Source organism: Sabethes cyaneus, chromosome 3, assembly GCF_943734655.1.
Source record: "Sabethes cyaneus chromosome 3, idSabCyanKW18_F2, whole genome shotgun sequence".
NCBI classification, from domain to species: Eukaryota; Metazoa; Arthropoda; class Insecta; order Diptera; family Culicidae; genus Sabethes; species Sabethes cyaneus.
Window position 1 is genome coordinate 107,785,468 of NC_071355.1, and position 14,218 is coordinate 107,799,685.

General features: G+C 39.5%; 1 protein-coding gene across 1 annotated transcript in view; it reads right to left on the bottom strand.

Moving 5' to 3' along the window:
* The window catches only part of LOC128744160 (glutamate [NMDA] receptor subunit 1), a 209,103-nt gene extending 196,354 nt beyond the window's left edge, over positions 1-12,749 (bottom strand). The window contains exons 1-2 of the mRNA XM_053840967.1: positions 12,627-12,749; positions 12,443-12,565 (exon numbers count right to left, since the gene is read on the bottom strand). Coding sequence (XP_053696942.1) covers positions 12,443-12,565; positions 12,627-12,749 — 246 coding nt within the window. The remainder of the gene's footprint in view (positions 1-12,442; positions 12,566-12,626) is intronic.
* Positions 12,750-14,218: the final 1,469 nt, after the last annotated feature.

Consider the following 14,218-nt stretch of genomic DNA (forward strand, 5'->3'; position numbering starts at 1 on the left):
TGTGATCCGAACAAAAATACAATGTTCAATGTTGGTGTCTGCCTGGATACGCAACATTTTGGTCCTTCGAGCCGGATCAAGACGCAGTGTGTGATTCAAGTACAGTGAAAATTCGTCAATTTCGCGTGGTTTTGTGAACTTTTTAATCCGTTTGAACATTGAACTTCCATGTAAAGTAGACATTTGAACTGTTAGTTGAAAAAAATGTTTGAGTGTTGGTGGTTCGACCGAGAATCCATCATTTCCGAGTGGTATTTTTCCCGAAAATTCACTCAGCTTCGAATAGCGATCCCGTCGTTATTTCCGTTTCCGATGTGTGCTTGTAATGTGGCGTACGTTTGTGTATCCTGAATTATAATATAGGGTAATTATAATAGTCCAGTGAGAAAAAACTATCCAGTGAAAACGAAAATGTCTAACGAAGAGGTGAAATTGTTAGCGCATAAACGTGGGCAAGTGAAAGCGAAGGTGACGCGTTTAAGAAACTTGCTTAAAGCTGCCGATGAAGAACCCACGAATTTTTCCATGCCTCAGCTCAGAGTGTTCTCGAAAAATCTAGAAAACCATTACCGTGAATTTAATGAAGTGCATGATGCTCTCATTAGTGCCTGTGTTCCTAATCAGAGAGATAGCAAAGATCAAAAATACGAAGAATTCGAAGTTTTATACAATGAAACATGTGTAGTGATCGAAACATTGAAGGATAATTTGTCTGCAACTCCAGCCGCTATTCCTGATCAAGTAGGAGGAACACAGGTAATTGTGCAACAGCAAGCATTAAGGGCCCCCTTGCCTACGTTTAATGGGGAGTATGAAAATTGGCCTCGATTCAAGTCAATGTTTCAAGATTTAATTGAAGATCAGCTGATTGTGATGCCATCAAATTGTACCACTTGGAAAAATCGTTGGTCGGTGCTGCTGCTGGTGTAATTGGTTCCCAAACCATCCAAGATAACAATTATGAACAGGCATGGAATATTCTGGAAGGTATGAAAATGAGCGGCTAATTATCGATTCCCATATTCGTGGTCTTCTTAACCTGAAAAGAATGACTAAAAAATCATCTAAAGAGCTTCGGGAACTGTTATATGAATGCTGCCGCCATGTCGAAAGTCTCAAGTTTCTGAAACAAGAACTAACCGGAGTGTCCGAATTGGTTATCATCAACGTGCTGACTAATGCGTTAGACAAGGAAACGCGTGAGCATTGGGAATCATCTTTAACGCATGGACAGTTGCCAAGCTACAGTAACACTATCGAGTGTGAGAAGTCGATGTCTTGTTCTTGAAAGGTGTGAGACGGCTAATCCTTCATCAGTGCCAGTCAAACCTACCGTGTCTGGTAAGATGAATTTGTTCCCCAAGCAATTCCAGAAAACAGCGCATGCCGTCACGTCTGCTGTTGCAGTAACATGCGAGCTGTGTGGGGGACTGCACCCTAATTTCAAATGTGGTATTTTCCGTGATATAACGATTGCACAACGAATCTCCAAAGTGAAAGAAGCGAAACTGTGTTTCAACTGCCTCCGCAAAGGCCACCGTAGCAACACGTGCCAGTCCGAAAAGGTATGCGTAAAGTGCGCCCAGAAGCATCACACTTTGTTACACATAGAAAAAAGTGATGATGTTATTGAGTCTTCAGAATCGTCGTCAATATTAAACAACACTTCTCCCCGAGATCGTGTCAGCTCTGTGCCAGTTCCAGCTTCGAACGCACTGGTTAATCAAGTTTCCAGTTCCCATCAGAATCGTTCCATTTCGAAGGAAGTTTTTTTGCTAACAGCCGTTGTCCAGCTAGTGGATGAAAGTGGTTGCACCCATCGTTGTCGTGCGTTATTGGATTGTGCGTCACAAGTTTGCCTCATCTCTCAGGATATGGCCGATAAACTTGGGAAACGATCTTGGTCAACTAACACTGAGGTAAACGGTGTAACAGGAAAAAGTTGTGCCAACAAAGGTATAATGGTTACAGTGGCATCTAGCTACAGTGAGTATAGTTTGGATGTACCATGCCTTGTGCTGCCTAAAGTTAGTGGAATGATTCCTACAAGAAAGATTGATATCAAAAAATGGCATCTCCCAGCCAACATAGAATTGGCTGACCCAGAGTTCTTTTTACCAAACCGCATTGATCTTCTCATCGGGAATCAATTCTTCTTCCGTCTCCTCAAATCGGGTCAGTTAAGGATTTCCGACAATTTACCCATTCTCCAAGAAACCGTCTTTGGGTGGGTGGTTGCCGGTGCAGCTGATGTTCCTGAACATCGTTTTGCATTCTCTCACGTGATCACCGAAGAATATTTGGCTGCTTCTATTCACAAGCTTTGGGCCATCGAAGAAGTAATTAACCAGTCGTTTCCATCCGTCGAAGAGCAACAAGTGGAAGAGCATTTTGTGAAAACCTATCGCCGCAACGAAACAGGTCGTTTCGTCGTACGTCTTCCATTTCGAGACGCTGTAAGTCAACTTGATACCAATCGCGCCTTAGCGTTGAAACGGTTTTATCTACTCGAGAAACGTTTAAGCCGCCACCCTGAACTAAAACTACAGTATGTATCATTTATTAATGAATACGAAACACTTGGCCATTGCCACGAGATTTTTGAAGATAACGATGCAGCTGGATCACAGTGTTATTTCATGCCTCACCATGCTGTATTAAAACCAACCAGCACAAGCACTAAACTGCGTGTGGTGTTTGATGCCTCCGCCCGATGATCAAAGTTATGTTTAAATGACGTCCTTCAAGTGGGTCCGACCGTTCAGAATGATCTGTTCTCCATTCTTCTCCAATTTCGCCGACACTGTTTTGCCTTTTCCGCTGATATTGCCAAAATGTACCGGCAAATTTTGGTTGATGATTGTGATAGCCGCTTCCAGCGAATATTTTGGAGAAACCAACCTTCCGAGCCGTTGCGCATATTCGAACCCACAACAGTGACCTATGGCACAGCGTCGGCTTCGTTTTTAGCAACAAGTACAACTGTACAATCTCTTGTACAATTGACTGAAGATGAGCAATCTGAATTTCCTGATGCCGCAAAAGTAGTTCGTGAAGACTTTTATATTGACGATGTCCTTTCTGAAGCCAATACTGAATCAGAAGCCATTAGCCTCAGGAAGGACTTGCAGAAAATACTAGCCAAAGGAGGTTTCGATATTAGGAAATGGTGTTCAAATTCAGAAGTAATTCTCGCTGAAATACCTGAGGGTGAAAGAGAAAAGCTGCTGCAGATTGATGATGCCAATAATATAGTTAAGACGCTGGGATTACAGTGGGATACTCGCAACGATCAGTTTCGATATTTCTTCCAGTCAGTTGAGTATAATGTTCCTGTGCCAATCACCAAACGATATGTGCTTTCACAGATTTCTAAATTATTTGATCCGCTTGGCTTTTTGTCACCAGTAATAGTAAAAGCCAAGGTGCTAATGCAAACGTTGTGGTCCCGCAAGCTTGAGTGGGACGAGACCCTTCCAGATGATTTGCTTTTGCAATGGCGTATTTTGTACAATTCTTTGCGTTTCCTAAACCAAATAAAAGTGCCAAAATGTATTATACCGTATCATGCCGATACATTAGAAGTTCACGGTTTTGCCGATGCTTCGTTATCAGCTTATGGAGCTTGTTTATATTTGCGTGCTACCGGTGTAGAAGCCAAATGTAATCTCCTCGTTAGTAAGTCGAGAGTTGCTCCTCTAAGTCCCATGACTATTCCTCGTAAAGAATTATGCGCAGCTCAGTTGTTGGTGCGATTGCTTATGAAGTCTATTCCTGCATTGAAATTTCCTGTCTCTAAGATTGTGCTATGGTCGGATAGCCAGATCGTTTTGGCTTGGCTTCAAAAGGATCCGAGTCGCTTAGATGTTTTCGTGCGCAACCGTGTTGCGGAAATCACCACATATACCAATCAATTCTCTTGGCAATATGTTCGATCAGCGGATAATCCTGCAGATTTGATTTCCCGAGGACAACTTCCAGTGGAATTAAGTCAAAATGAATTATGGTGGAGTGGTCCACGTTTCCTGTGCCAAATCCCTTACAATGTTGCTAGCTCTGAAGTTATTCCAGACGAAGAGCTTCCAGATCTAAAAGTCGAAGCGGTTGTCAACTTGGCAACAATCGAACTTTTGCCAGTCTTTACTGCCTACAGCTCATTTCGAAAAATGCAGAGGATTATTGCTTGGGTTCTACGATTCATCAAAAATGCAAGAACTCAGCAGAAGAAAAACCGACAGCTGTCTAAATTTGTTTCCGTAGCAGAAATGAGAGTGTCACTGCAGGCGATCGTGAAAGTTATCCAATATACCGAGTTTCGTGAAGAAGTTCAGAATCAGAAGGCTGCCGACTCGTCCAAAAGACTTGCTGGACTATGTGCTACAATCGATGATGGAATCTTGAGAGTTGGTGGTTGTCTAAAACACTCTAATCTACCTTTCGATGCCAGGCATCAAATGATCCTTCCCGGCCACCATTTTGTAACTAAACTAATCCTCCGCGCTCTTCACGAAGAAAATCTTCATGCCGGTCCTTCAGCCCTTCTTGCTATATCGCGTCAAATGTTTTGGATTTTAAAAGCGCGTTCTACAATCCGAGGAGTCCGAGGAGGCGTTCTACAATCCGAGAAGCTGTATCGCCTGCTTTCGAACGAATCCTAAGAGAATAACTCAATTGATGGGAGTACTGCCAGAACCTCGAGTAAACCCCGCTATGCCGTTTGAAAATACTGGAATTGATTTCGCTGGTCCTATAGCAGTCAAAGAAGGCAAGTATCGCCCGAAGATTGTTAAAGGATATAATGCTATTTTTATATGCCTTGCAACCAAGAATGTGCATCTTGAGTTAGTGTCAAGTCTTAGTACCGAAGCGTTTCTTGCTGCACTTGATCGCTTTGTGAATCGTCGAGGTATGGTTAAGAGCATTCTCTCTGATAACGGTACTAATTTCGTCGGCGCTTCTAATGAACTTCGAGAGTTATATAAGCAATTACGATCTGAGACAATGCAAGCCAAGATCAATGATTTGATGCTTCCGCGAGAAATCCAGTGGAGCTTCATTCCCCCAAGAGCTCCCAACTTCGCAGGCTTAGTAGAAGCTGCTGTGAAGAGCGTAAAAACTCATTTGAAAAGGACATTACAAAATGCCAAACTAACGTTTGAAGAGTTTGCTACTTTATTGACGCACGTTGAAGCCATTTTAAATTCCCGTCCATTATATGCGGTTTCTGATGACCCAAACGATCCGCTGCCGATTTCTCCAGCTCATTTGCAGTTAGGAAGAGCTTTACAACCAGTTCCCAAGCTAACACTTTTGGATGTTAACGAAAATCGATTATCCCGTTGGCAATATTTGACGTTGCTCCTATCACGCCACACACGCGCCGCGCATCTGGAACATTCCGAGTGCTATAAACCGATGCCACCAGTAGATGTAAGTTAAGTTTTGAATCTTGTTAAGTTCACATCGAGAATAAAATATTAGAAAATTTTCCATCCTGTGCTTTGTGATCCGAACAAAAATACAGTCCGCCGTGTTTCGCGTTCAATGTTGGTGTCTGCCTGGATACACAACAACACTTTTATCAAAACTAAACTTTTATACACCTACTCGGCAACTTCGTAATCGAAATTTATTTGCCATAAGCCATTATCGCACAAATTATGCAAAATTCGGTCCATTAAATCGTATGATGGCCTCGTACAATCAATACTGCGAAACCATTGACTTTACAATGTCTCGGCATAGACTTAAACATCACTTTCAGTCAACACGTAATCGTAACGCGTAGCGAACGATACAAAAGAATAAGTACACTTTTTAATCTTCATTTAATTATAAGACTTTTATATGAGAAAATTGTATATATTATACTAGTCTACATCGGTTGACGAAATAAATAAATAAAATAAACAAATAGATTGATGGCACCATTTAAATCGAAGTAACATTGCAGAGACCATTTCTGCCAAATAACAAAACAAAGTCTTGGTGCTGCATTTCGCTATCGCAACTTGACTTACTTGTTAGATTGCAGGAATCTATTGATTCCATTCTTCCAGCTGATATTTGGGCGACTTGTCAGACAAGAGTCGTATCTAGAAGCCAACTGGGAGACTAAATTCTTGCCATACTTTACTGAAATTTCCTCTCTCGATTTGTTCATACCTGAACATTGGTAACATTGGTGAACATCAGAAAATTGTACTATTTGGTCCCTCCAGCACCAAATACTTCATAAATGGCTCTAAATTTAACTGTAATACTGAATGACGCATAAACATATCCCTAGGCACTCTAGCGGTAGCTCTCAGGTACTTTAGCTCTATCACATACTTAAGTACTTTATCACTAAATTACGATAACTTGACTCTATATACTGAATCACCAGTTATATAGTCTGCAACTAATTTGAAATATGTTCAGGTACCCTAGTACCAGGAGATCTCCATACTCGGGCACTCTAGCATCAAAAGATTTTAGTACTTGTGCACTCTAGCACCAAATACTACGACATACTTAAACACTTTAGCTCTGTTCGTTATTCAGGCTATTACACCAAATTACGATTTGACTTTAGGTGCTTAATACAGTCTGATAATAATAACTTAAAATACGTTCTAGGCACTCTAGCACCAGAAGATTTCAATACTTGGGCACTTTAGCACCAACATAATTAGGCACTATAGCACTTATCGTATATTCAGACACTTTACCAGCTAATTACGATAACTGGACTCTAGGCACTCTAGCACTTCAAGTTTTACTTCTAGGCACTCTAGCTCTAGACCTCCGAAAAAACCCACGTTATCAACCTGCATTGAACATGCAAGGATACCACACAAATTTTGACACTGTCCAGTGTGTATAATCCTGAAAAAGCCCTCGAAACACAAACCGATTACAAAAAACGCTGCCGCCCCTCCGCCGTCTCGAAAAGGAAAAGAATAGCAGAATCACTTTTCTTACCACATTTATCGTAGTGCCCTCACTGCTGGTTTCACACCACCGTGCCAGTAAAACGCAGTCAGAAAACTGTTTACCAAGCCGTAAACAAATTATACCAACACTTCACACGTAAACACGTAACACGTGACACGTGAACAAATTATAATTCCACATTTCTCCTCGTCGCCAATTGTCGTGTTGTTCACTTCTCGCGTCTATTCGTAAACTGTCAATAAGGTTTTGCACGGGCGAGCATAACCTCACTGCTTTGACGTCTATCAGTGGTTTGTTTACATGGGCTTGGAACATGGGTTAACATGTTGAAACTGAATATTGCTTAAAGCCTTAAAGGCAAGTCAGAAAAGCACAAAAACTGCCATTCCGAGTAGTTTGGAGGGCGACACTGCTGGATAATACGCTTTTAAAACATTTAATTCCAATTTATGCATATCGCGTTCGCCTAACAAATTGTAAACAAACCACGAGTAGATGTCAAATGGATGAATTGCGTTCATTCTGGTTCATTCGTGACGTCACCTTGCAAAACCTTATTCTCCTGGCCGATGTCCAAAGTATCCGAGATACACAAGGTACATTGCTTCCAATGCAATGTATTCTATCTTACGGTACAAGGTATATTATATTTCCTACAAGTGACTTTAGTACAGTGACGAAATACATCCGTATGCTACTGAACGACTCTCGTATACTGCTATACGCGCTACGGCGCTAATCTCGAAACACACAGAACTATAACATAATATACTCATGTTCCTATATGTAATAATGCATGATACCCTACACTGAGCAGGTTCCCTAAATGCACCTTCTGACTGTAATAAATGGAAGATCGAAGCGACTAATTGCATTCCGTCGTCTTAATTACTTTTTGCTATTCGGAAATTTAAAACGAACCTTTTTTCGGGTTGTCAAAATCTGCTCATTAATAGTGTGTTTGGCAATTTTTATCTCATAATTGCATGTCAGGTAATTATATGGTTTTGATTAAGTGTAACAATCTCCTCGATTGTACATTTCGATCGGGCCCGTTCTGATCAGAAACTTCCCGATCTACGTGTGTTATAGCCAGAACCGTAACGTGACATTGCTGCGCCCTTGGCGAATACCCGATCTAGCACTCCATCTTTTATTACACCGGTATTCCTTTCAAGTTTATTATTTTCGATCAAATTTTGAACCACCAACAAGATTCTGAACCTGCGCTAAATTGTGAGCCGCATTTTTTATCAGAATATGTTCCAAATTTTGTAACAAATTTTGGAACAGATTTGGATTAGATTCTGGATCAGATTTTGGACCACATTTTGGATTAGATTTTGAGCCAGATTTTGGATTTGGAGCAGATTTTGGGCCACAATTTTTTGATCAGTTTTGTAAACCACCAACCAGATTTTGGATCAGGTTTTGAACCCGATTCCGGACCTGGGCTAGATTGCGAGCCGCATTTTTCAACAACTTCTGTTTCAGATTTTGGAACAGATTTGGGCTAGATTCTGGAACAAATTTTGAGCCACATTTTTGATTAGATTTACGACCAGGTTTTGAAAAAGAGTTTGTATTAGGTTTTGGACCCAGATTCTAGGCGTGGTCTGGTAATCTAATGTAAATCTATCTGAAAACATTGAGAATGTTGCCAAAGGTTATCAGGCCCTATCGACTAAAACGATATTGGTAGAGAAGCGAAAACAATATTTTTCATTGGTGGCAATATAGCTGCCACTGCCTTTTAAAGCGTTAAACCAGCAACCAGATCTTGGATCAGATTTTGAACCAGATTCTGAACCTGGACCAAAAGTTTGGACCTGTGTGTCTGTATCGTGGATCATTTTTTCATCAAATTTTGTTTGGAACAGATTTGGACTAGATTGCGGATCATATTTTGTATCACATTTTTTATCTGATCTTAGATCAGATTCTAGACCCGGTTCCATAGCATCGTGACGTGACATTGTGGCAGCCTTGGCGAAAACCCGATTTGGTGTCCCATCGTTTTGTGAACCAGTTGATCTCGAGGTATGATGTTGGCTTAATAAGCCAGTCGTCGTATGTTCGAATCTCGGCTGGGAGAGGCTGTTAGCGTCAATAGGATCGTAACAACTGGCCCTGCAATTGAAGTCCGCCTTGACGTAAGTCTCATCATCCATGATGAGAGAGTTAAGGATTTTCCAGGTACTTGCGCAAAATAAATTCGCGACGTTGGTTTTCGGGTGACGCCATTTTTTCCAATATTCGAAAAACTGACCGCGATAAAAATACAGTGTAAACAATACACTCTAAACTACTTCTACCCTAATTTCCATGAGGAAATACCCAGTGGGTAATTTTCTACAGCATTTCTTCCGTGATGCAATTTGATGTGGGACACCCTTTACAGCGCATCAACGAAACAGAATTCGAAAAACTAGTATAAGGTAAGGGATAATTGTAGAGTTAATTATTATCTCTAGGTGACCTGTGGGTAAGACGAACAGGGTGGGTAAGACGGACAGGTGGTTGATTCTAGCAATTAAGGATTAAAATTCGTAAATGTTTTGATGGGCATCCAACCTTCTTGTTATCTTTTTTTTGTTTCGATTATAGTCACTTTAACCAGATTGGGTCATTCGTGACTTCTGCGGGGCTGGGATTTGAACCCGGGTCCTCGGCGTGAGAGGCGTGAATGCTAACCACTACGCCGGGACTGACCCTTCTTGTTATCTTATGACGTCTGAACGTTTCCATTATCATTTAGTACTTTCAAACTTTGGTAACCTACAGAAAAACAGAAAATTGGAAGTGATTATGCGTACGGATGTAACTTTTATGTCATTGAATTAAGCTTTTTGAGTGGTTTACTTCTAAAATTTTCCCATAATATCAAGTATTTCGATTTAATACCTTTTCAAGTAACATCTGCATTGAAAAAATAGGTAATTTTATTTGCATATACAAAATTTTGATACTTTAAAAAAATGTATAATGATGGGGTGAAATGGAAAATTGCTAGTGTGGGTAAGATGGTCAGTGAATATATTATACTGTCATCCGGGGATACTTGCGACACTTTTGAACTTTGACTTGGTATAACTATCGTAGTGTACCGTTTAGGTCAAAGTGTGAGTAGCGTATAGTGGTCAGTACTTTTGATTTATGATTATGAGAAAAAATATCAATTAAATTAAAATCAATTGCATTTCTTATGATTTTAAATATGATTTCAAACCGCGAATGACTATTTTTAGATATTTTGAGTGTATTTATAGTAAAACAAGAGATACTGGAGGCATGTTTTGTTTCCCAATTTCGTCTAACGCTCCAACGCTCCGAACGCAGCGAACTCCATTATTGCCGTTTCGAGGCACGTGGAATTTTTCACAATGTTAATTTTTATGGAGACGGCATTAAACAAAATAACATCGTACAGATGCAAACTTACTTTGTACATGCTGTCTATAACGGTAACTATCTATTTCACAAGTACAGCTAGCTGCACCATATTGGAAGTAACAATACGAATTCATCATGTCTTCTCCAAGTTCAAAATATGAACAAAGCTCAAAGCTGTCATTTGTTAGCTTATATGATGCACTACTTGTGTACAGGAACTAAACGATAAAAAATAATTTCATATCAATGAACTGACGCAATTTTGCACATCCATTTTTCCTATAAAAACAAGAAACACAATGATATAATGGGTCAAACTTAACTAAACAATAGGCAAACGCCCCTTCTTTAAACCGGCATTGGCTACAAATGGTTATGTTAACAAACAAATGCGGTAGAGCTGTCAAAAGTGTGATTAGCAGTAGTGTTGCAAGTAGCCCCTGTGTTGCAAGTATCCCCGGATGACGGTAATAAAATTGTTGATTTTGCTTTTTAGTCTCTTTCTCATGCATATAAATGAAGATTTAACTAACAAACGTGAACTTCAATCAAATGAGCAGCAGCCAGGCATGAAATAGATTTTGGAATGCTTGTTTATACTGCCGCTGCCAAACAATTTTCGATTGGCAGCCCCCTGAGGGAGCGGTGAACTGCCCCCTTCACTTCATGTACGCTACACCACCGTATTTTACGTATTCAATTTGTTAATGGTCAATAATAATTATATGCCCTCAATTGGGGCGATTTTCAATACTTGTCCATCTTACCCCCACACATTGTCCGTTTCACCCGCAGCATTAAAAAAGTTCACTTTGTCGGTCCATTTTTAATACTCAAAATACACATTGAAAACCTTTTTTGTTAAATATTTCACTAGCTTATCACTTATATTAGATGTTCTTTTTAATCTGTTCGTCTTACCCACAGTTCCCCTAATATTGTAAATGACAGTATAATTTTATCATCTCTATTTGTGACGCTATGGGGCTGCTATCCCTGCTTGTAAAATTTAATGTAAAAAAGTCTTCATAATGGAACTCGGAAGTCCAGAGTTTTTAGCCTAATCAAACGGTATTTCTGTGAGAAGTAATTTGATTCCATTAAGACTCCGCCATTCTGCAGATACTTGATAATTTTCAAGTCATAACATGCACTCGGGTCGGTGCCCCACCTTCTTGTTTCGTCTGGGCACGCGTAAAACTAGACCATGTAAAACGCAACCTTATTGTATGACTTTCCTCTTCACAGATAGTAACAGTGAAAATTATCACTTCATCAAAACCCAAACATGTTTAATGTGATCAAACCTCGTGTTTTTTAGTCTTGACCTTAAAATGCGGTCAAACATATATGCTTATTTTATTGAAACGGTGGTTCTACAATTGATGAAGAGACGGTAAGGAAAAGTAAGAAGAATTTTTGAATGGAGGGGAAAGAGTGGAAAGGTGAGGAGGGATGGCTTAATAAGGGGGATTGTGCCGTCTCCTTTTGTCCAGCGCCTTTATGGTTCAAAGGTACAAGTACCAGCGAGCCACATGCCCTGGCGGGTGTTGTGGGTTCGAATCCGGTTATAATCTCAGATTATAGCTTGGTTCGACTCATGCACCTTCCAGCATTGGACATTGGACCCCCCCCCCCCGCTCACCATTCCACTCTTTCCCCTCAATTTAAAAATTCTTCATAACTTTCCTTACCGTCTCTTCATCAATTATAGAACCACCGTTTCAAACAAATGTTTAAGGTGAAATTAACAGTCGTCGATTCTGCCAATTTCAAAAGCAGATTTTTTGTTTGAAACAAAAATTCTGTTGATTAAAATGTATTCGCTGTGTTCAGATTGACAAGAAGAAAGCAGTATTTACATTTTTACAAACAGAACCCCGCGTTTGGGCCCAAAAACTGCTTCCGAAATTGGCCTCTCCAACGAAAACTTAATGACTGCTAATTTCCCGTTAATGTGTTTTATCGCACTCGAAAACTGCCCGTTAATGTGTTTTATCGCACTCGAAAACTGTTAGTAAAAAGTGTCTTTTGAAAAGGATAAAAAAAATGACACATCTTTGAGTTTCAATTCCATCAAGCATGCATCACGGCTTTACAAATAGCTTACCCTTCTTGATATCAAATGCTTGCAAACATCTAGAGCTGTTTTGATAGGATTTTTATCAATCCTGATAGTTTTATCATAATATGTAACACCTCTGGGAACATACTGTTGATCGAAGTTGAGATGCTAAAAGTTTTGTTTTTTTTAATAAATATGGTGAATCTATAAGAAAAATATAATAACTTACCGCTATAACCATAGAAAAATGAGTCTCACTATCGTTATTGCTCAGGACGCCTCCGATATTAAAAAATGACGGGTATTCATTCGTAGTCTTTTGGGAAGCTGCATAGAGAAGCTGCAAGAGCATCTGCAGCTCAAAAAAAAATCTCATATTCACTTCTAAAGGAATACCCTGCGAAAAAGATCACATAATAATTATAGTAAAACAAAAAATGATACAATTTTTCACTAGAATAATAATATATAAATATATATTTTAAATATTATTAAGCATTTGATTTTGACTACAGATTAATGTTATTCATCTATTGACTAAACTGTGAAGCATCAAACCCTGCTTTAAGACATTTGCAACATTTTATTAACAGTTTTTCACACGAAAAAGCGCCTCAAGGATATTTTTGAGATGGACTAATACTGTTGAAATTTAAAATCGTTTATTACCTACTGTGTTATCAATGGTATTTCAAACCAACTTCAAATTCATAATGAAATGTATTTTCGTCGCCTGTATGAATTAGCTGTGATGAGTTGAAGAAAGCTGTTCAGTTGTATAACTTGCTTTGTAATAACATAAACGTTTGGTATACTCCCTAGTTTTCCGTATAGTAATGCGCATGTGCTTCCCTTCTAACAGGCAACAGGGTTGCTTTTAAATGACCTTTAGGGGTAGTGCGGGTAAGACCGGCAGTAGGGACACTAAACAGCATTAATTAATTGTGTTATTAAACAATGAAAATGTTAGTATTCATTATTTCAGATATTTTAAAACAGTTCGAGCTTATCATGAATCGTCAAATGTCAAAATAATAAACAAAACAAACGCGAGTGCCACCGATGCGCAGCTGGATGTAACTTTTCGCGAGTAGTTTTTAAGCTTTAATTCTAAGAAGAAATTTCAAACTAAGTTTCATGATTCTACATATTCTTACTAGCATTGTTTGTCATCAGTAAGATTTCAGTAGAAATAAATTAGAGTAGTAAATGTATGAAAACCGGCTTCTTAAAAAACATGTGCTGTGGGGGTAAGACCGGCACCCTTCGAACTGTGTAAGACAGGCTACTTGCAGGTCGCCGGCAACGCATATTCTGCGTTTATCACGCCCTGAATCATCTTGAACTTGTTTCAAGTCATTTATAGTGAAAAAAGATCAATGTTGTGGTAAACCCTCGTTATGGCTGCCGTACATATACCGTATTATTGGTTATCGTCAAATTAACAAATCAGAAAACTGACTGCTTTCCCGGAGGTTTACGAAATTTATTGGGACCTGATCATTAAAGTTCTTCCATTCTCATATTTTGTGGGTACGGTTTCGTATTCCGTATTCTGCTTATATTTATGTTTTCGAGGCTCATTAACCGATTTCAACCAGAGTCAGTAACATCGTATCCAGCTTTTTACGCGCTATAATGGCGGACGCTATAAATTGTGTTCGTAATATTCGAACAATCTTTTTGACAACTCTGCATCCATCAAAACTGGGCACTCTTCTCCTGTACGGCAGTGTTGCTCTTTTTTTCGTTTACGCAAAAGAAGGAGAGCAATAGTTTTGTTTACATTTCGCACATTTTTGCTCTCCTTTTTTCGCGTAA